The following is a 23,654-nucleotide window of genomic DNA, read 5'->3' as shown; positions in this document are numbered from 1 at the left end:
ATAAAGAAAGTCTGCATGTGCATAAGAGGCCGCAGATGGAGTTAACCTGTGATTTTATTGGTCCACATGAACGGTCAGTGATACCTAAACTTCCTTCTGTTCAGTGCAAATGGAGCTGTCTCTTTTGACATCTTGGGCAGTTTCTGGAATATCCCCTCCACCCTACCTCCCAGGCATTATCAGATGGGCTCATCAGTGGGCATTGGGAAGATACCATACTGTCAGCATTGAGGCAGGGCCTCTAGCCTCACTCCCGAGCTGGACGTGTACAGGGGTGAGCTCTGGGGATGAGACGACAGGAGTGGGGCTCCCCAACCAGGAGCCTAGGGCTGCTCTAGGCTCCAAGCAGTTGGTCGGTCATCTGGGCTAGAACGTCACAGGAAGCGGGACCTACCTGCAGACTTTTGTGAGGGACTGGGTGACATTCTGTGAGTGTAGGACAGTGACTCAATTCCAGAAATTTGTTCAGCGACAGGCATTTTTAGTCCCCCCTTTTGTGTTCTTGAATGCTAATTGGAAAGGTAACCTTTTATTTTTACTTTATCTCTCACTTTGTTGTTCTTAACTCTCAGCATTGTATTTCCCAGACGGTCCCCCAAAACATCCTTCTTCCACAGTAAATAAATAATGCTGGGAAATTTACCTGTTTAAAGCCCATTGTTAGGCTTTAGAGGCAGCAGCAGAAAGATAGCTTGATCTTGAGCTCAGTTAGGTGTACATTCAAATAAACTCTTTGCTCCTGAATGTACCCTGAAGATATATTTTTGGTATTACGGCATTGACAGTAGCTGGTTCCTTTTGTTGTATCTAATTCTTACAAATACTGTCACCTCAGAATATATGATCGGTTAGGACAACAGTGAGGAAGGATTGGACTTGGCAGATGTGTCAGCTGGTCACTCCTAGGTCTTATCTATCAGCACTTCATGCACGGATGTGAACACTTGTATCCCTGTAACCAGTCAGCTTTGAGACCAAATCAAATACATCCATTTATTTAATGCTTCACTCATCAGTACCTCTTGGTAAATTTCTATGAACTCAGAGTTTTCTCTCTTGGTCAGTGACTTGGAAAAAATCCTTAACATGGTTTACAAAGCGATTTACAGCCCGGCCCCTCCTCACCTTTCTAGTTGTGTCCCACTCTGCTCTCCCTCTCTCCTTTAGAGCTAAAACCACGCTGGTGGTCTACAGTTCTCCAGATGCTGTGTTCATTCTCTTACAGTTGTGCCCTCTCATGACTGTTGGTGGCTCAGGTGAAGGTGCTGGCAGTGGAGATGGTGAGATGGTTGGATTTGGGGTAGATATTGAGGTGGATCCAAGGGGACTATGTGATGGATTGAACGTGAGATCTGAGGGCAGAGAGAGGAGTGGATGCCGGATTCTGGGGGTGGGGCCTGAGCATGGGGATGAAGGGGGAAGAAGGAGGGAGAAGGGAAATGCAAGGATTCCCTTCGGAGCCTGTCACTTTTGCGATGATAGACCTTGTTTTCTGTGGTGACCGTGCCCGTCATTGTGGAGCTGCCCTTCCCTCTCTTGTGTTGGGAGACCTTCAGTGTTGGGCTCCCAGGCCATCAGTGATGTCACAGGGAGATCCCACCAGGAGATGTAAACTTGGCCACTTGTTACATCTTCGTCCGAGGTGGTGTAGCTGCTGACTTCCTTGGTGGGAGTGGCAGGATTAGATCTCAGGACACCCAAGAGACATGGATGCCCTAGGTTCACAGCGGAGGAGCTGTCCTGTGTGCTTCATGCACCCCAAGTGTAAACTGTTAATTTTGTTCTGGAGCTTCTGGTTACCAACTGGCTTTCAATTCAGCAAAAATACCATAAATAATGCTCTCTCAACCTGTGATTTTTGAGGCAATTTTCTCTTGCTTGCTTAAAAAAATATAGGCACACTTTATTTTATTGTGGATACTGTATTTGTTTTTAAAAATTGAAGGTTTGTCGCAACGTGAAGTCAGACCAGTCTGTGGGTGCCATTTTTCCAACAGCACTTGCTCACTCCACGTCTCTGTGTCTGTCACATTTTGATACTCTTCACAGTCTTTCAAAAACTTTTCCACCATCATTATATTTGCATGCTGATCTGTGGTCACTGATCTCTGATGTTTTTACTATGGCTTGCCGAAGGCTCCAATGATGGCTACCATTTCTTAGCAATAAATTATTTTTATGTTAAGGTCTATACATTGTTTTTTAAGACTCAATGCCAGTTCACACTTGATAGGCTACCGTAGAATGTAAACATAATTTCTCTGTGCCCTGGGACACCAGAGAATCATGTGACTCACTTTATTACGATGGTCCCTTCATTGTGGTGTTCTGGAACTGAACCTGCAATGTCTCCAAGCGATGCCTGTACCTGTTTCCTTTCCAGAAAGCAGGTGATTGTCTGTTCCGAAAGGTTTAAGGACATAAAGACAAGTCCATCAGCTGCAAAGCTTAATGCTGCAGAGGGCAGGCAGCCAGCCTCTGGGTTAGGGGGAGTGGCTGGGGAGTGATGGACGCTGATGAAGGGCATAACCGTCAGTGTTGTCACCTTAAAGTCCAGTCACTGCAAGTGCTTAAGCTGTAATTATTAGATTTTCCTGCACTGGTGACTACCTCTGCATGAAGATGGATGATATGGTTTTGTTTACTGTAAGTAAATCAAAGAGAAGTCTGGTTGGTAAACAACCGTGACCTGGTAGGTAGCTTTATGTGTTAGATCTCCAAAGGGATTCATTCAGTTTTGCTTCATGACACACCATTGATGGGTGAGACTTAGAATTCTGTTTTACAAAGATGTTCTGTCAATTTCACCTTTATTAAACATGGTGTAGTCATAATGACACATAATTTAATCTTCCTTATTTACTCCGTTATCACTAAACAGGAGAACAAGACAAATTAGAAATCCTCTCTTTCCTAAGAGTTACCACTGTCCCCACATTGAAGGCTGCTTCTTGTAGTTTTTAGGACCACCTGGTCGCTTGTGGCCTGTTCTCTCTTCAGCCGGTGGCACAGCTTTTCCTCCGATCCCTGCACACTCCTGTCTTCATAAGCACCCCCCACACCCCCAGATTCTCCCTGGTAGTGTGAGCACAGGAAGCAGGTGAAAATCTGCTGTTGCTCCAACTCTATTGTTGCATGTGTTCAGCATTTTCACTGCCAGCAGTTCGAGGATTCTTTGGAAATGAAGGACCCGAACCAGGGCCAGGAAGCTCAGGTTCTACCTCTTCTGTCCACAGGCAGTCTTGTGGTTTTATGTCCTTTTCCTTCTTCCTCAATGCAAGCCCTCTTCTTGGTAGTTTTTCCCAGTGAAATGAAAACCAGAAACTGTTGTAACATACCCACTTGAAAAGCACAAAAACAGCTCACACCTAACTAGAGTTTTCTTTAAATTCTATATTTCACCTTCATGGAATGTTTCTTTCATAAGCCTACTGGCTGCAGTTAAAACATTTAGAAGAGAAAAGCTCTTTAAAAACATACCAAGAGATGTCATTCCAGTTTTCAGAGGGAAGATAATTCACCTGGAGGCAGAAGCACAATCTGGGAGAGGAAATCCTTTATGGGGGGGCTTCCATGTAAAAGCAGCAGCTCTGGGAGAGCAGCGTGGAGTCACCACGGCCTTGCCGGCCTCATTCCCCAGCTGAGAAGAGGGGTTTAGTTGTTCAGGACCTCAGAACAGTCTTAAGTTAATACTTGCTACATTGTCCAGTCACTGAGAAAGTCACAGGCACCCACTTTACCAGTGACGGACCCACCATCCAAGGTTGGATAACTGTCCCCATGTCACCTGGCAGCCAGAGACAGAGGCCTGACACTCATACCTTCCCCTCCCCCTCTCTGCTTGTCACTAAGTGGGGTCTCCCTTCACTGGGTGTCCCCATATTGAAAGCTGTTCCCAGCATCTCTTTCCTATCGCTGGCTTTTCCTCCACACTGTCTTGCCCCCACCTCTCCCTGCAGCCACCCCATTGTCACTGATGGCATCCTGCCAGTGACATGGAGCAAACTAGTTTGCAGTGGGTCCCTTAGATGTTTATGTCTGGGGCAGTTACCTGGAATATCTGCAGATACACAGGCCTGATAAACACTCTTCACTGAGCTCTGCAACTGACTGACTCATCTCATATACTGTATTTTCTTTAACCTTCTAGAGGGTGATGAGCAATGTGAGGCTGGCGTTCCTGGAGAGAGCCTGGGGTTGAGGGGGTGTTTTCACATCCCCTTGAATGCGTGGTCAGTTTATAGTTTAACTTGGGTAACAGGAAGAGTGGGGACACAGCGGGAGATTACAGGAGCCTTTTCTTATAGATATAAAAGGATATTAAACTAAAAAATCAAGTTTACGCTATTTTTTCTGTACATTTGAGAAAATTTAGAGTCACTTTCTGTTTATTCCTTCTGAAATATCTAGATACTTTGATCAAACCGGTAAATGTAAAGGCCACGTGGGTAAAATTCTATTCTAGGCCTTTTTTCAGTCTGGGCCCCATCGCAGCTCCTGGAGCCCCTGACCTGAGCCTTGGGGCTCTGCCCTCCTGCTCCTTTCAGCTCCCCCTCCCCTCGGACTGCACTTTCTCTTCTTTCTCTTTTCCAGTATTTGACCATCAGTGAGTTTCAAGCCTCCATCCTCAACCCTGGTTTTTCTCTCCCTCATTTCCTCTCCCTCTCCCTCTGGCCCATGGCCGTCAACCTGTGGTCCTCCCCGTCCACATCCCTCGTCCTGGAACCCCTGCATCCCACTGCCTGAGCTGACTCCCAGCCGGGCTGGACTGGTTCCCCCCTTGGTCTCACCCTACAGTCTTGCCAGGCTGCACCATTGGGAGGTCAGCCAGTCATGCCCTGAACTTCATTTCCTTTGTATTTACCTTTCAGCCAGCAGGTACTGTGTGCCTCTTACCTGTCATGTACAATGTCAGGGCCCCAAGATGCAGCAGTGAACAAGGAAACAGTACACCCTGCCCTTAAAAAGCTGCCAGGCTCGCCTCCAGACCTCCTGCTCATGTGGATCCCTGTGTCTGGAAAGACCGCTGTCCACCCACCCGCCCTGTGTCTGCATGTCCACGTCTGTCCATTCTTCAAGGCCCAGTTCCCTGCCCTCTGTCCTCCTTGAAGGTTGTCCTCTGAACCTGTGACCCGAAGTCACCTCTTCTACTACGAACCTGCTCCTTGTCGTGCTTTTTTTCTTGCATCATAAACACTTGAGGGTTTTCTTCTCTCTCCTTTCAGTACAGGCTCCCTGAAGGCAGGGGCTGTGTCTACCTCTTCCACAGCTTCTGGCGTAATGCCATCCATGCAGTTAAATATGCAGTAAATGTGTTCTGAATCAATACAGAATTAGTGAAAATTTCCTTGCTTTCCTCAGATGTGTTTTAGCCACGTGTTATTTACTGTTTTTTAAAAATCGAAGTACAGTTGATTTACAGTATTGTGTTAGTTTCAGGTATACAGCAAAGTAATTGCTATACATATTTTTTAGAGTATTTTCCATTATAGGTTATTACAGGGTATTGGATATAGTTCCCTGTGTTATATAGGAAATCCTTTTTGCTAATTTTTATGTGTAGCAGTTTGTGTCTATTGATCCCATCGTCCTCATTTATAACCCCTCCCTTTCCCTTTTGGTAACCCTAAGTTTGGTTTCTATGTCTGTGAGTCTGTTTCGAATATAGATTCCTTTGTATTTTATTATTTTTTAGATTCCATATGTAAGTGATACCATATTTTGTCTTTTTCTGACTCACTTCACTTAGTATGATATTCTCTAGGTCCATCCACGTTGATGCAAATGGCACTATTTCATCCTTTTTTATGGGTGAGAAATATCCATTGTATATATGTACCCCTTCTTCTTAAACTTGTCATATGTTGATGGACACTTGGGTTGTTTCCAACTCTTGGCTTTTGTAGAGAATGCTGCTGTGAACTTTGGGGTGTGTGTATCTTTCTGAATTAGGGGTTTCATCTTTTCTGGATTTATGCCCAGGAGTGAGATTGCTGGATCATATGGAAGGTCTATTTTAAACTTTTTAAGGAAATGTCATACTGTTTTCCAAAATGATAGCTCCAGTTTACATTCCCACTAACAGTCTAGGAGGGTTCCCTTTTGTCCATACCTTCCCCAGTACTTATTACTTGTAGGCTTTGGTGATTGGGGAAGTGATACCTCATTATTGCTTAGATTAACATTTCTCTAAGACTTAGTGATGTTGAGCATCTTTTCATGTGCCTGTTGGTCATCTCTGTGTCTTCTTTGGAGAAATGTCTCTTTAGGACTTCTGCCCATTTTTTTTACTGGGTTGCCTCTTTTTTTTGGAAAATGAGTTATATGAGGTGTTTTTGTATTTGGGATATTAACCCCTTGTTTGTCACATCATTGAAAATATTTTATCACATTCCTTAGAATGTCTTTTCATTTTGTTGGTGGTTTCCTTTGCTGTGCAAAAGTTTTTAAGCTTGATTAGGTCCCATTTGTTTATTTTTGCTTTTATTTATTTTACTTTAGGAGACTAATATAAATAAATACTGCTAAAATTTATGTCCAAGAATATTTTGCCTATGTTCTCTCCTAGGAGTTTTATGGTATCATGTGTTATAGTTAAGTCTTTACACCATCTGAGTTTATTTTGTATATGATGTGAAGATGTGTTCTAGTTTCCTTGATTTCCACGTAGCTGTTCAGCTCTCCCAGTGCCACTTGCTGAAGAGACTGTCTTTTCTCCATTATCTAGTCTTGCCTGCTCTCTCATAGATTAATTGACCCAAGAGGTGTGGAGACCTGTGTTTTAAAATTGCATTGTTTTCTTAATTTCAACGTCAGGAGGAGTAGTTATGTTACATTGTACTATGATTAAGTAAAGTTACTCATCCAGGGCATCTAAATTGGCATGCCCACTTGGAGGACATTTAAATTATTATGTGACTGTGACAGATTCAATTATTCTTCAATTCTTTTGAGCAGATTTCCCCTAGCAATACTTCACTGTGGTAAACAAAAGGTTAACAGGAAAGTGGCCTGTAAGAGACTTTGTTAATGTTTCTGGTTAAATACCATGGGGCAGAATTAACTGCAGTCCTTAGCTGTGGAAAAACAACCTGTGTCCTGTTCAGAGTTTCAGCACCTTCTCTTAAAATAAATTTAGTCTAAAAATGACCTAAATGAAGAACTCAGTACCACTTAACATCAGAACTATGTTTATAGCTGTATCATTTGGGCCAATTGTTTCAGACTCTTTCTTCTCTCCAACAACCTGAAGCAAAGCCACTAGTAAGTAGAAAGCAGAGTAAGAGCCCCTTCCTCTTCCTTTTAAGTTTCAATTAGTGAACATATCCATGTGCAATAAAATATTATCTGAGTTATACTATGTTACTGGGAAACATTGTCTGATAATAGGTTTCCTTCCGCTGATTTTTAGGTTTTGGATTCAGGAAGACGGGTAGAATTCAGTCGGCCGTATAAGTTGCTGCAAAATAGAAACAGCCTATTTTACAAGATGGTGCAACACCTGGGGGAGGCCGAGGCCGCTGCCCTCACTGAGACAGCAACACAGGTGAGCTCCAGAGAATTCTAATTAAAGTTCATTTCCCTGGTTCACTCTTCAGGATCTCCATGAGGGGTCTGATAACTCTGTGCCCTTTGCAATTATGAGCCTCCAGAGACGAAGCTTCATGGCTGGGCCTTAACAACAAGGTGCAGGTTGAAGGCAGTTCTGCCAAGAATCTGCAGAAGAGGTGTGGGTGGGGCAGGATGTGTGTGTGCTCACATGTGCATGCACATGTGCATAAGAGAGAGATTGTAGATTAGACTTTCCATGACTTTGGACTCTGTGGGTTCAGATTCCCACACAGCACAGATCACTCTCATTCTGCAGACCCTTTACATCTTATCCTGATTGGTCCTCAGCCCATTTGTGATGCAAGTGCTGTCAGGGAACATCCAGGAAATTTGAGAGTTTGAGGGGAAAATCTGGACTATTTCGGGTCTAAAGATCTACCAGGGAAAGGTGTAGGTTGCTTCTGTTTTCTAATTTGTGAAGAAAACTCCAACATGATACTAAGTCTCCCTACTTCTTTGCTGTTTAGAATTAGGTCACGTTGCCTCCCTGAGCTTCCTCTACCTTCTAGAAGGTGCAGTTGTCATGAGGACACATCAGGAATTCACACAACCTTAACACTGTAGTCTGAATGGGGCTTGGGGGTTTAACAAAGCCTTTGCACAGAGCTGAGGGGTGTGGGAGCTCTAAGCCCTGTAGGCGGTGTGAGGAAGGTGCTCCACAAGTAACACTCAGGCCACGTGGTGTCGCTCCAACAGAGGGGAGGTGGTGGTATCTTGTCCTACAGATGTGATAACTCAGATCTGACTTCAGAGACTTAGCCATTTCCATGAAGCTGCCTGTAGTTCTATCCGGACCCAGGTGAGAGTGGGGTTGATGGAAGGATGGAGGGAGGGAAGGAGGGTCTGGTGTCCTTGCCCCTTGAGACGCGTGGCTCAGGTAGGAGGAGGTTCGAAGTGGATGTGATGGGGCTTCTCATCCAAACATTATCTCTGGGCCTTAAATGATGGGGGCATTTTTCCTTCTCCATACTTTTCTGCATTTCCCAGATTTTCACTAGTAAGCAGAATAAATTACTTGTGTAATATTTAAAATATCTCTTAAAGATATAGCCCAATGTCCACAGTACTTTTGTATGAATGACTTATCTAAAATGTACCTGAGTTCTCTCTGTCCTGGTTTCACCTCATTTCTCCCCGTTAGAAATGAAGAAATGACGAGCAGTGCCTTCCACTGTTCATAGGCTAGGAGATTGCCCAGGGTCACAGAGCTGGCTGAGGAGTTGACAGAGTTCACTGGTTCAAGCCTCGGGTTAGGGACAGTGGAGACTTTCCACAAATTCTCACACTGTATGCACATGCAGAGAAGCTGCACTTGGAGCCCGATATTCATTTGTGCCTGAAATGGACAGAGTGCTTTCGTCTTCCAGTCTGAGCTTCCTGTCTGAGACCTGATAATCCTTTAGGAGATTCCCTGTATAACCCAACACAGAACAGCCTGGAATCTCCCAAACCCTTTTATTCATTCACCCTTAGTTATTTCACCTCAAAGAGATGTGCCCCTACCTCTGTGTCAAAGTCTTTGTTTAAAAAGTGTGTTATCATTATCTATTATCAAGACCTTGAGCAATGAGAAATAGATCACAGGATTTTAGATAGAGCCAAAGAACAGAAGATAATAGGATTCAACACCCTGATTTTACAAGTGAGGAAACTAAAGCCGCTAAGGAGGAAGACGGCCCTATAGATACAACTGGTGTGAGATTTATTTGCAGCAGACAGAGAATTAGTAATCTTTTCATTCAATTAATTTTTTAAGTCAAGTGTAACCTACAAACAAAGCAGACATAGGTCACAGAATTAGAAATCTCATGATTCCTGGTCTAGTGATCTTGTACCTACTTTTACAATATTAATGGTAATTTACTTTGGTGTAGTTCTTTATAATGTGTTTTACTTAGTTCTCACATGTGTGATTTCACTTAATCCTCATGCCAGTCCTTTTTTAACCCATCTCATCCACTGGGTCAAGATTAGGTCAAAGGCTCCCCCAGGGTCACAGAACTGGTCCAGGGAGCACAGAGCAGACCTGCTGGGGGTGGTGGGTGCCACCCTAGGTACCATGTTCTGTCCTGAGTCTGAGAAGCTGCTCCTTTGACCTGGTAGCCAAGGAGGGGTCGTCACCCAAGTTCACAGGGTGGCAGAGCATCACTCCTGAATTTCAGCCCTACCAGTGGCTCGGGTCACCTCTACAGAAAGACACAAGGAGATACACATCCCGATTCTCATCCCAGTTGAATGTCTTCCTGCCATTATTTCTGTATATGCTCTGCCCTCTTAGGAGAACAAGTATCAGATTGTCAGCTCTGTAAATGTGTAAGCTTCTCATGTCACTGCTGTCACTGGGAGGAGTAGCCTAAGTCAGCAAGCTTTTCAGTCTAACAGAACAGAATTCATTCATTTGAAAAGAAAACTCAGCATCTGGGAAAAGGTGCTTCCAAGTCATGTTTACTGACCACGTAGTTGCTTCTCTGAAAATGTTAGTGTAGGTGAGCTGAGTCTGTCTCATTGACACATTTCGATGATCAGGAAATAGTCAGGACAGTGCTTTTTGATTCTGTGCTGAAGGGTGCATTAGTTTGCTGGGGCTGCTGTACAAAGTACCACAGAACAGGTGACTTAACGAGACTCATGTCCTCGCTGTCTGGAGGCTGAAGGCTGAGGTCAGGGTGTCAGCAGGGTCGGTGTCCCCTGAGGCCTCTTTCCTGGGCTTGTAGGTGCTGTCTTCTCCCTGTGTCTTCACATGCTCCCCTCTGAGTGCCTGTGTCCTAAACTCTTCTTCTTATGAGGACACCTGTCAGATTAGATCAGGGCCCAACTATGTGACTTCATTGTAACTAATCCCTTCTGTAAGGTCCCTGTCCCCAAATATTTTCATATTCTGAGGGTGGGAGGTTTAGGACTTGAGCATGTACCATTGGAGGGGACACAGTTCAGCCCATAAGAAAGGATGATTCCTTCTGCGGTAACAGTAACGCAGACCTGATAGAGGATTTTTGAAGTTTCTTTGTTCCCAGTGGGTAGCAGAGGTGTCATTGTATCTATTCATGGTACCACCAGCTATAGCCCCAAAGTTAACATATGCTAACATCCTAGATCTAGGAGCCTGGGGCGGTGTGAATAGTGGAGGAGCCACTCAGCAGCCACGTGGCCTCATGTCCCCAAGGTCTCTGAGCCTCAGGGTCCTCCCCTGTGTGTAGAGCAGGGGTTACAGCCCTGCGGGCTTCTTCCCTCTGTCATTACAGGGATCAGATGAGAGGGCATGTGCTTCAGTGCTTTGTGAATATAGAGCCTTTTACAGCGTAAAAGTGGGATCATTTCTTTAAAGGCTGTAGATTGAGCCCTTACCTCCCAATTACAAAATAAAAAATGTACCCACAGTTCTTCTAAGTAGATTTAGAGACTCTGAATAGTGAAAATGTATCTTTAATAATCAGTTTTTAAACAAATGATATATCTAATGCTACCAAATTCAAAAACTTTATTTTTAAAAATAGGTTTCTATGGATAAAGAGTAAATCACTCTGCCATTCCAGTCACCACACAGCCCCTCCCCCGGAGTGGAGCCCCGGCAGCAACTTTGTTCTGCTGACATGTTCTGTGCATCAGGAAGAATTTGGGCCTGTGTGGCCTTCCTGTTTCTAAGCACAAATGATAGCTGTGCCTTGCTGTTCTCATTTAATATTATATCCTCGATCTTCTCAGTGCATAGTTATCTCGTTCTTTTGAAAGGCTACGGAGTATTTATGGCTTTCTCTATTTCCTGTTCCTCATTTTCCCTTCTAATTAGTTGTTGCAGTTTTATTGTTTTTTCCCCCAAAGAAAGAAGAAATTTGCTTACAACATGTATTCTTCTTTATAATTTATCTTTCTGCTTTGTATATTTAATAATTCCTCCCTTCCTTTGATTTACTTTGTTGTTGCTTCCTACTTCTTAAATGCATTTGATTTCATTCCTTCTTGTTCTTTAATATAAATATTTTTAAGTCTGAGAACTTTTATCTGAATAGTGTTGTAGCTATAACCTATAGGTTCTGGTGTGTAGTGCTTTTATCTTAGTTAGGTTTTTACTTATCGATTCTGCAATTTTGGTTTTCACTTCCTCTTTAGCCCCAGAATTATTTGAGAAGGAGATCCTTCCAATGTCCTAGTTAGAAGATTTTTTAAATATTTGTTTTCTATTTTATACATCATTTCACTCATTTCATTGCCTTGTGATAAAAAAAAATGTTCTACCCAGAAACAGTGTTTATTAATATTTTTGTGGTCTAGTATATGGGGTAATTTTTATGGATGTTCCTTTGGCATTTAACAGATGGACAATTATCTTTTTAAGATATAGAGTTTAATTTTTAATTAGAGTGTTTTTTTTTTTTAATTTTCCCACTGTACAGCAAGGGGATCAAGTTATCCTTACATGTATACATTACAATTACATTTTTTCCCCCACCCTTTGTTCTGTTGCAACATGAGTATCTAGACAAAGTTCTCAATGCTGTTCAGCAGGATCTCCTTGTAAATCTATTCTAGGTTGTGTCTGATAAGCCCAAGCTCCCGATCCCTCCCACTCCCTCCCCCTCCCATCAGGCAGCCACGAGTCTTTTCTCCAAGTCCATGATTTTCTTTTCTGAGGAGATGTTCATTTGTGCTGGATATTAGATTCCAGTTATAAGTGATATCATATGGTATTTGTCTTTGTCTTTCTGGCTCATTTCACTCAGTATGAGATTCTCTAGTTCCATCCATATTGCTGCAAATGGCATTATGTCATTCTTTTTTATAGCTGAATAGTATTCCATTATGTATATAGACCACATCTTCCAAATCCAATCCTCTGTCGATGGACATTTGGGTTGTTTCCATGTCCTGGCTATTGTGAATAGTGCTGCAATGAACATGCGGGTGCATGTGTCTCTTTTAAGTAGAGTTTTGTCCGGATAGATGCCCAAGAGTGGGATTGCGGGGTCATATGGAAGTTCTATGGATAGATTTCTAAGGTATCTCCAAACTGTTCTCCATAGTGGCTGTACCAGTTTACATTCCCACCAACAGTGCAGGAGGGTTCCCTTTTCTCCACAGCCCCTCCAGCACTTGTTCTTTGTGGATTTATTAATGATGGCCATTCTGACTGGTGTGAGGTGGTATCTCGCGGTAGTTTTGATTTGCATTTCTCTTATAGTCAGCGATATTGAGCATTTTTTCATGTGTTTGCTGGCCATCTGTATATCTTCTTTGGAGAACAGTCTATTCAGGCCTTTTGCCCATTTTTCCATTGATTGATTGGTTTTTTTGCTGTTGGGTTGTATAAGTTGTTTATATATTCTAGAGATTAAGCCCTTGTCGGTTGCATCATTTGAAACTATTTTCTCCCATTCTGAAAGTTGTCTTTTTGTTTTCTTTTTGATTTCCTTTGCTGTGCAAAAGCTTTTCAGTTTGATTAGGTCCCGTGGGTTTATTTTTGCTCGAATTTCTATTGCTTTGGGAGACTGACCTGAGAAAACATTCATGATGTTGATGTCAGAGAGTGTTTTGCCTCTGTTTTCTTCTAGGAGTTTGATGGTGTCCTGTCGTATATTTAAGTCTTTCAGCCATTTGGAGTTTATTTTTGTGCATGGTGTGAGGGTGTGTTCTAGTCTCATTGCTTTGCATGTTGCTGTCCAGGTTTCCCAGCAATGCTTGCTGAATAGACTTTCTTTTTCCCATTTTATGTTCTTGCCTCCCTTATCAAAGATTAATTGACCATAGGTGTCAGGGTTTATTTCCAGGTTCTCTATTCTGTTCCATTGGTCTGTCTGTCTGTTTCGATACCAGTACCACACTGTTTTGATGACTGTGGCTTTGTAGTATTTCTTGAAGTCTGGGCGAGTTCTGCCTCCTGCTTGGTTTTTGTTTCTCAGGATTGCTTTGGCGATTCTGGGTCTTTTGTGGTTCCATATAAATGTTTGGATTGTTTGTTCTAGTTCTGTGAAATATGTCCTGGGTAATTTGATAGGGATTGCACTGAATCTGTAGATTGCTTTGGGTAGGATGGCCATTTTCACAATATTGATTTTTCTAATCCAGGAACATGGAATATCTTTCCATTTCTTTACATCTTCTTTGATTTCTTTGATTAAGGTTTTATAGTTCTCGGCATATAGGTCCTTTACCTCCTTGGTCAGGTGTATTCCGAGGTATTTGATTTTGTGAGGTACAATTTTAAAAGGTATCGTGTTTTTGTATTCCTTTTCTAATATTTCATTGCTGGTATACAGAAATGCCACTGACTTCTGAATGTTAATCTTATGGCCTGCTACTTTGCTGAATTTATTCATCAGTTCAAGGAGTTTTGGGGTTGAGTCCTTAGGGTTTTCTATGTATAGTATCATGTCATCTGCATACAGTGACAGCTTTATCTCTTCTCTTCCTATATGGATGCCTTTTATTTCTTTGGTTTGTCTAATTGCTGTGGCTAAGACTTCCAAAACTATGTTGAAGAGCAGTGGTGAGAGTGGGCATCCCTGTCTTGTTCCAGATTTGAGTGAGAAGGCTTTCAGTTTCTCCCCATTGAGGATTATATTTGCTGTGGGTTTCTCATAAATGGCTTTGATTATATTCAGGAATGTTCCCTCTATACCCACTTTGGCGAGGGTCTTGATCATGAATGGATGTTGGACTTTGTCAAATGCTTTTTCTGCATCTATTGAGATGATCATATGATTTTTGACTTTTTTTTGTTAATGTGGTGTATGATGCTGATCGATTTGTGTATCTTGAACCATCCTTGTGAACCTGGGATGAACCCAACCTGGTCATGGTGTATAATTTTTTTGATATGTTGTTGGATTCGGTTGGCTAAGATTTTGTTGAGAATTTTTGCATCTATATTCATCAATGATATTGGGCGATAGTTTTCTTTTTTGGTGGTATCTCTGCTGGTTTTGGAATGAGGGTGATGGTGGCCTCATAGAATGTCTTTGGGAGTATTCCTTCTTCTTCAACCTTTTGAAAGAGTTTAAGGAGGATGGGCACCAATTCCTCTTTATATGTTTGATAGAATTCACCTGTGAAGCCATCTGGTCCTGGACTTTTATTTGTAGGGAGTGATTTTATGACCTCTTCAATTTCATTTCTAGTGATCGGTCTGTTCAGTTGGTCTGTTTCTGCTTGATTCAGTTTTGGCAGGCTGTAAGATTCTAGAAAATTGTCCATTTCTTCCAGATTGTCAAACTTGTTGCCATACAGTTGTTCATAGTGTTCTCTTATGGTTTTTTGTATTTCTGCTGTATCCGTTGTGATTTCTCCTTTTTCATTTATAATTTTGGTGATTTGGGTTCTTTCTCTCCTCTTTTTAGTGAGTCTGGCCAGGGGTTTGTCAATTTTGTTCACCTTTTCAAAGAACCAGCTCTTGGTTTTATTAATTTCTCTATTGTTTTTTGAGTCTCTATTTTATTGATTTCTTCTTTGATCTTTATAATTTCCTTCCTTCTGCTGACTTTAGGACTTTTTTGTTCTTCTTTTTCTAATTCATTTAGGTGGAGGGTTAAGTTATCAATTTGGGATCTTTCTTCTTTTTTGAGAAAGGCCTGTATTGCTATAAATTTCCCTCTGAGCACTGCTTTCGTGGGCTCAATTTTATCTGCCAATTATCGTTTTTAAGGTGATTTCTGTAAGGATGAGGGGAGAGAAAATGCATTATTCCATTAAGTTACAAGTAGAAATCCTCTCTTACTATTCAGTACTTTTTAACTTGACAATATATGTGCCAGTATATACACAAGTTAGACTGCTTTAAAGATGAGGAGGTTGAGGGTTCCTGGGATTGAACTAGGGCCATGCGGATGAACTGACTGAGTCTTGAGCCAGAATTCTTGATATCTTGAGCCAAGTGCTGGCCTTTATTCATGCAGGGAATTTTTCTTGCTCTCTTGCTTTTAGTAAGATCTATTTCTATGACAGTGGCTATCTACTAGCTGGATTTTAAGAGTTAGACTTAGTTTCAACCTGCATTGGAAGAACTGTAATGAACCAAGCCCAAGAGAAGGAGGGGGGAGGGCCAAGAAACCCACCACCCATTGGTCTTATATTCTGCTTATTCTGAATTTGAACTTTTTTGTTGTTGTTGACATTTTCTCTTTTAATCTTCACAACCATTCTGAGCTGGCATTATTATCCCTCAGATGGAGAAACTGAGACAGAAGAACCTAAGCAATTTCTCAAAATCACAGGTTAGAAAGAGTTAGGCATCTTTTAACCACCTTTCTGCCTCCCAGTTTATCATGTTCACTGAGTTCAATATGTCCAACTAAGACTCTGGGCTTCTTTAAAGGTAAAATCAGAAGATTCACAAAGGGCCTCCCAGAAGTTTTGTTTTCATCATTCAAGGCAAGGAATGCTGCTACTTTCCATGGACTAAGGGGCACGTCTCTGAGCAGCATCATAATCACACCCACACTTAGCTTGGTGTGTTTTCAGCCTGTGGTTGTAGTCATCCCTTGGTTCCTATGAGGTAGGTCATTGCCTCATTTCACAATGAGGCCCCCACCGTGGACAGAGCTTAAGTGATGTTTCCAGGATCAGCAGTGACCCCAGGAGAGGGAGATGAGCCCGGGCTTCCTTACCCGGCCTCGCGCCATCCACGAGGATCTGCTAACAAGCTTTCAGTCATCTCAACCCCCTTCACAACCTGCCCTGTGAAAGAGATGCCTTCTCTCACTTGAGCTGTCAGCCAGAGTGTGGTCTACACCATGGTAACACATGAGAAAGAGAAACGTCAAATCAAGGATTTTATACACAAGATGCTCATCTTCAGCCTCGGTTTCAAATATTTCACACCATGAAACAAAGGCCATTTGGGTTAAAAGTCGCTAGAATTAAAATTTCTTTATAAAAAATTACTTTGAGGAGTTCCCATTGTGGCTCAGTGGTTAACGAATCCGACTAGGAACCATGAGGTTGTGGGTTCGATTCCTGGCCTCACTCAGTGGGTTAAAGATCCTGTGTTGCCGTGAGCTGTGGTGTGGGTCGCAGACACAGCTCAGATCCCACGTTGCTGTGACTCTGGCATAGGCTGGCGGCTACAGCTCTGATTAGACCCCTAGCCTGGGATCCTCCACATGCCGCGGGAGCGGCCCTAGAAATGGCAAAAAGACAAAAAAAAAAAAAATTACTTTGAGAAAGAGTTATGGGGAATGGAACAAGGTGATTTTTGGAGGATCGTCAAGCACAAATAGTGAATGTATTTCCATTTGTTCTTTTGGTTGTTTTTAGTTTTATCTAGAGAGTATCTAAATATATAACCACACATGATATGGCTCGCCTTAAAAAATAGAGGCAGGAGATTCAATGCAGTTAGGCTCCCTGCCTTATTTTTAATTTCTTGCATTAAAATGAAAGTAACTTCTGATTTCACCCAATGGGGTTCCAGCATTCTTGAAGAATTTCCTATTTTTCTCCCTAACTTAAGGGGCATTTGAATATATAGCATTTCATATTCAGCGCTCTTTGGGGGGTAGCAATTATGCAAGAAGCATCAAGAGAAAAGAAAGTACACCTGATAGGAAAGTAGGTGTCTTGACACTTTTCTATTTCATGTGTAAAATCCATCATTTCCCATGATGCTTTGTGGACAGGACCCACAAATGTACTTGGGGCCAGGTTTTATAAGATAGATCTGCAGTCTCATGACTGAGCGACCCAGCAGGTGACACGAGCCAGCCTAGATGGATGGTACATTTTCTGCTGTCAAGTCGCAAACAAAACTTTTCTCATTCTTCTTTGGGGGAAAAAAAAGATTACATTTGTAGTCTTTTTTTAGCCAACACATTCAGAGATAAGAGCTCCCAAGTCTTGACATTATTTCAGTTTGTTCTGCGCATCTGTCCAGGGATGGAGGTAAGATACAGCTCCAAAAACTGATGATGGTGAAACAGAGAAACTTGACAGCGTTTCATTTCCTTTATGTTCTGGTTATACATTTATCAGAAAACCTGTATCTCTTCCAGTTCAGCTAGAAACTGGTAGAATCAAGAACTCAAAGGCCCGGCAAAGAACTGTCCTATTATTGGTCTCATCTTCCATTTTAGAGAAGTTGCTTGGTTGAGTCCTTGTTAAAGCTTTTGATTCTCTTTTCATTCTTGTCACCCACTATCCACAGATCCCATGTCTATAGGCCCTGTACCTGCTTTGCTGCACAAATTAGACACCAGGAAATTTCATACATAATACCAGTGTTTCAGTGCTTGCCCAAATTTGTAAAATATAGGAATTAAACCTGATATCAACATCAAAAACTGTTGTGTTCATTTTATGTGTGAAAATGAAACTCTCATGTAGATGCTAGATTCCAGCCTCTTTGTCACTCTATTCTTAATTTATGTCCAGTTTTGAGTCAGGAAAATGACTTTGCTTTTTACTTTAATGTAGTGATAAAGGATCTCTGTGAATCAGAATGATCAGAACTAAAGTAGATCTACAGGTTGATTGGCTTTAAGCCCAAGCCCCACGGAGGGGGTGGGGGTACACCTGATAGAAAGTAGGTGTCTTGACACTTTTCTATTTCATGTGTAAAATCCATCATTTCCCATGATGACTTTGTGGACAGGACCCACAAATGTACTTGGGGCCAGGTTTTATAAGACAGATCTGCAGTCTCATGACTGAGTGACCCAGCAGGTGACACGAGTTTAATGGGGCTACTTCCTCCCTAGAACCAATACATCCCTGGGTTTTAAATTGTGCCTCCACTCGTGCTGTGACTTGCTTCACATGAAGAGGTGGATGTGGAAATGGCTTAGGGACAAGTACTTTAAAACCCTTAAACATGGTTTCTGTATTTTTTCCCCTCAGGTGCACATGGAAAGGAAATAGCCAGAAATTACTCACAACAGCCACACGGTCTGAACGTTTCCAGAGGACGGGCCTCCGCCTGAACAGTGTGGGGGCAGCACTGTGATCCTGCCGTGAGGGCAGGTGTGCTCCAGAGGCATTTCTCCAAGTTTTTGCATTGCATAAACTGTATTTTACTTTTTTTTAATACCAGCAACAAATATTTACACATACAGGATGTTAGTTTATTTTTTTTTCTTACACCTTCACCCGGTGATTGCAAGCTCTTACAAAAATGATTTGTTATTTTTATTTATATGTTACACTTTTTTTTCTTATCCAAATCAGGGCTCAGGCCACCAATAAAACTGTCTCTCAGGTTTTGTGCCTCAGAGACTCCAGAGCAAAGCTTATTTTCTAAGCTATAAGACAGAGTTGTCCCAGAGGTGTTTACTGCTCCTCCCTTCCCCCAATTACATCCTACTACTTTCCAGTTATATCAGGGATCCTGTTCACCTGAAGACTGTGTAAAGTTGTCATTTTCACTCATTTCTTCCTTTAACAGAACTAGGATCCATTATTCCACCCAAATACTTCACAGGAAAAACAAAAAATATATACTTTAGTTTGTGACATTATGGAAGAGAGGTGCCCCCCCTCCAAAACATAAAAAGACCTGTGGTTAAGATAGAGGACAGTCTTTATATGGTCTAAGAGAAGGAAGAGAAATATCCTCCAGAGGGATTTGATAATGAAGGACACACATGTGACTGATCGTCTTCTGGATGGAGGGTTTTATTTTTTACACTTTTATTGTGGTAAAATGTATTTAACGTCAAATAAGCCTACAATTCAGTCGCCTTAATGGCATTCACAGTGTTGTGCAACAATCAATGTCTGGTTAATTTTTGGTAATTATCTTAGTACTATTCAGGTTTTTTTTTTTTTTGTCTCTTTTTGTCTTTTTTAAGGCCTGCACCCATGGCATATGAAAGTTCCCAGGCGAGGGTTGAATTGGAGCTGCAGCCGCCAACCTACACCACAGCCCCAGCAACGCCAGATCCAAGCCATGTCTGTGGCCTACACCACAGCTCATGCAATGCCAGATGTGTAACCCACTGAGTGAGCCCAGGGATTGAACCTGCATCCTCGTGGATCCTAGTCAGGATTGTTAACTGCTGAGCCATGAATGGAACTCTGCAGTGTGTTTTTTTTACAGATTCATTTTGGTAAGTTTTATTTCTCTAGGAGGGATCTATTTCCTGTGAATTTTGAGCTTGATTGGTATAAAGTTAACCATAATATCTTCTACATTTAATCTCTGCAGCATCTATAATTGTGTTCATTTTGGCTTATTAATTTTCTTTGGGCCTTCTCTCTAAGAATAATCTTACATGACTTTTGCCTATTAATTTTCAAGAGTCAGTTTTTTGCTTAATTGATCTTTGTTTTTTAAAATTTTTAGTTAGTCATAATATTCTTCTTTTAACTTTTCATTTCCTTAGAGATTTTTTTCTCAAAATTCTTAAATTGGAAACAATATCAATTATTTTTCTAATGTCAGTAGATGAAGCCTACTTTTCTAAGACCCACTTTAGCTTCAACCTACAGGTTTAGTACTTGTCAATAACCATAGTGTTATATATTTTCTAATTTCTAATTTAATTATTAGTTATGTATTTTACCCACATGTTATTCCTAAGCATAATGTCTCTTAAATTTCAAAGGCTGATTCATTTTTTTCTATTAGCTTGAAGCATATGGAACATAACGTAGTTTTAACCTATCAAATGGCAGTTTTCTATGGTTCAACATGATAGTTTTCTTTGGTTAATATTTATCTTAATTTCATTTTAGTCAGAGACATTATGGATTTTAAACCAAAGCTAACCGTGTTCATTCCCAAAGTCCTGTTTCTGCAATTTTGTATCTCTTTGGGGATTTTAAAGTTGTAAGTATGTGAATAACTAATAATTTTCAAATAAAAATCCTGAACACTGGAATCTTTTTTTTTTTTTTTTTTTGGATACATGTTGGTTCTGTGGAGTTCAGACCCAGTGGAGTCTAGTGTCGGGATGTGTATTGGGGTGTCTTGGGGTCAGCACTTGTGGAATCAGGAGGAAGAAGCAGGACAGGGAAGAGGGAAAAATCAAGCTGGGATGCTGCCCAGAAACCAGCTGACCCCATGGGGGCTCTGGATGAAGGTGGCCCTCAGGGTTTCCTGACATGTCCCATGGCCTGTCTTTATGCATCCACATGAGGGTCATTGCAGTATGTGGCCCCCAGAAGGGCTGCTGGTTTAAGGCTGCCCACTGGCAGCACTTCTGGCAGCTGGGCAAGTCCTTGAAGGGAGTCTGGACGTCAGTGTCCAGTCCCCCCCGTGTGTGTCACAGCTCCAGAGGTAGACGGTGGGGTGTGTGTACTGTGGAGGGACACTCTTGGTGGCTGACGTTTAAGTCAAGATGACATAGTGACTGTTCTCATGCCCTGTGGTCTGAACGTAGAGGAGCAGGTCCACGTAGGGGAGGAACCCTCATTCTCTGGTCAGCCCAGTGTTCAGCTCTTCAGGAAGCATCAGTCATCTCCTAGGGAACTCGTGTTGCTGTAAAGCCCTCAACTCCTCTCATTTGTTACACTGACCATACTTGGTTTAGTGTCCTGATGTCACCATCTTGAGATATTAAATTTTAAACAAGAAAACCCTGCTTTTTTCCATTTTGCACCGGGTCCTGTAAATTATATAGCCTGCCCTGATTATGAGTGTTCAGGGGTCGTTTGTTTTCTTACTAAATCATGAGTTCCTAAAAACCTGGAACTGTACCCTATTCACTTAGTAATTACGCTTTCCACACAGGTCTGTCACAGGGTGCTCAGTAAAGGTTTGCTGAATGAATAATGACTGAGAACAAACCTTCCATCTAAACTTCATAATTTTGAAATATTAAGAGGAAGCCTGGGATAATAGAAAGCCTGGGTTGGGAGTCAGTCACACAGATCAGCTTGTCGTTCTTTCTCTGCCACTTGCTAGCAACGTGGGCCCAAAGAATATACTGTCCAAAGTGGGAGACTTGAGAGTGAGAGGAGAGTGATAACCAGCTAAGGGGCTGGCATAACACACTGGCACCTTCCTTGACAGAATGGGCTGTGGTCACCCTGTAGCCTGGTACCTGGATTACATGCTTGGTAAGTGTCTCAACCTGTGAATCTCAGCCTCTTCACATGGAAAATGGATGTAATTCCCACCCTTGCACAGCTGCTTTCATTGGGATGATGGATGGACCAAGATTATCCACAGACCAAAGGATGGAATCAGTGACCTTGTGACTCCTCATCACCAGGAGAGGAGAGCAGGATTGGTGTGGATGAAGGTGGCTGTGTGACTGTGGAAGGTGTGTCTGAGGAGGTCCTGACTGATGGCCTAAACCGAACTGTTCATCCTTCACATAGAGTTAAAATCCAACAAGCATGCGGGAGCAGCCGAGGTCTGGAGCCAGGCTTCCAGGGTCAAAGCTGGCTCCTCTGGGCACTGCCTGGGTTTGGACACAAGTTCTGCTCTGCTAATCGTGTGCTCCTGAGGTTGGGAAGCCCACTGTGCTTTAGTGTCTTTGTCTGAGAGCTGATATGGGAAGGGTACCTTCCTCAGAGGGCTGTGACAAGATTCAGCATGACAGTGACACTCACACTAAGGCCTGTGGCTAGGCTGGTCCACAAACTGTTTGTGATAGGTCTGAAATATGAATGGGAATTAAAGCAAGCTAGCACCTGACACTGGTGACATCCACACTCAGGACAGGGGGGATCTTACAGCCCAGAGACCAGGCGGAGGGTTGAGGTTATGTGTGAGCTGCACACTAGCCTGGCACAGTGGGATCGCTGATGAGGGTACAATGGGCTGAAAATGTAAAATTAAATCAAACCAATTCTTAATCCCAGATAGTTGAGAACCCCTGCTTAGAACAAACTGGCTATGTGATTAGCTCTCTTCACTACCCTCTGTATTAACTGTTACATGATATTTATGTTTAAACTAGACAATAATAGGAGTTCCTGCTGTGGCTCAGCAGTAATGAATCAGACTAGTATCCATTAGGATTCAGGTTAAATCCCTGGCCCTGCCCAGTGGGTTAAAGATATGACGTTGCCTGAGCTGTGGTGTAGGTTGCAGAGGTGGCTAGGATCTGGCATTGCTGTGGCTGTGGTATAAGCTGGCAGCTGTAGCTCAGATTTGACCCCTGGCCTGGGAACTTCCACATGATCTGGGAGGGGGCCCTAAAAAAAAAGAAGAAAAGAAAAATGATTTACCAGTATTTTCAGTTTTTTTATATGTTTGTGTGTGTGTGTACATACACTTCCCTCCTCAAATTCCGAGCCTATTAAAAATTTCACGACCCTTCTCTAAAGCATCTGTAGCCTTCAGAGTCACATGAGGGGGAAAAAAATCTGTGTGTATTTGTAATAAATAGATAATGGATCTATCAATCAAGATAGGATTGTAAAAGGTATTGTACCTTCTTTTTTAATTTTATTTATTCATCGCTTTACTCAATGAATTTCATTACATTTACAGTTGTACAGTGATCATCACAACCCCATTTTATACCATTTCCTTCCCCAAATCCCAGCCCGTTCCCCACCCCCCACCCTGTCTCATTTGGAAACCGTAAGGATTTCAAAGTCTGTGAGTCAGTATCTGTTCTGCAAAGAAGTTCATTGCATCCTTGTTTTTAATTTTGCACATGTAAGTGACAGCATTTGATGTTGGTGTCTCACCCGTCTGACTGACTTCACTGAGCATAATTTCTAGGTGCATCCATGTTGCTGCAAATGCTGTTACTTTTCTTTCCTTTTAATGGCTGAGTAACATTCCATGTGTATATATATCACATATTCCTTATCCACTCTCTGTCGATGGACATTTAGGTTATTTCCATGTCTTGGCTATTGTATATGGTGCTGCAATGAACACTGGAGTACGTGTGTCTTTCGAGTCATGGTTTTTTTCTGGATGGTGCCCTGGAGTGGGATTGCTGGATCAAATTGTATTCTTAGTTTTGTTAGGAATCGCCATACTGTTTTCCACAGTGGTTGTACAAATTTACACTCCCAACAGTGTAATAGGGTTCTCTTTTCTCCACATCCTCTCCAGCACTTATTGTTTGTAGACTTTTTGATGATGGCCATTCTGGCCCATGTAAGGTGGTACCTCATAGTGGTTTAGATTTGTATTTATTTAATAATAG

The 23,654-nt window shown here is 42.1% G+C and overlaps 1 protein-coding gene across 1 annotated transcript in view; it reads left to right on the top strand.

Moving 5' to 3' along the window:
• The window catches only part of LOC100738425 (multidrug resistance-associated protein 4), a 135,616-nt gene extending 115,199 nt beyond the window's left edge, over nt 1–20,417 (top strand). The window contains exons 31-32 of the mRNA XM_021065400.1: nt 7,412–7,546; nt 18,436–20,417. Coding sequence (XP_020921059.1) covers nt 7,412–7,546; nt 18,436–18,456 — 156 coding nt within the window. The 3' untranslated portion in view covers nt 18,457–20,417. The remainder of the gene's footprint in view (nt 1–7,411; nt 7,547–18,435) is intronic.

The sequence above is a fragment of the Sus scrofa genome, chromosome 11, assembly GCF_000003025.6.
Source record: "Sus scrofa isolate TJ Tabasco breed Duroc chromosome 11, Sscrofa11.1, whole genome shotgun sequence".
Taxonomy (NCBI): Eukaryota; Metazoa; Chordata; class Mammalia; order Artiodactyla; family Suidae; genus Sus; species Sus scrofa.
The sequence above is the reverse complement of the archived record's forward strand: the minus strand, read 5'-3'. Positions and strand labels throughout refer to the sequence as shown.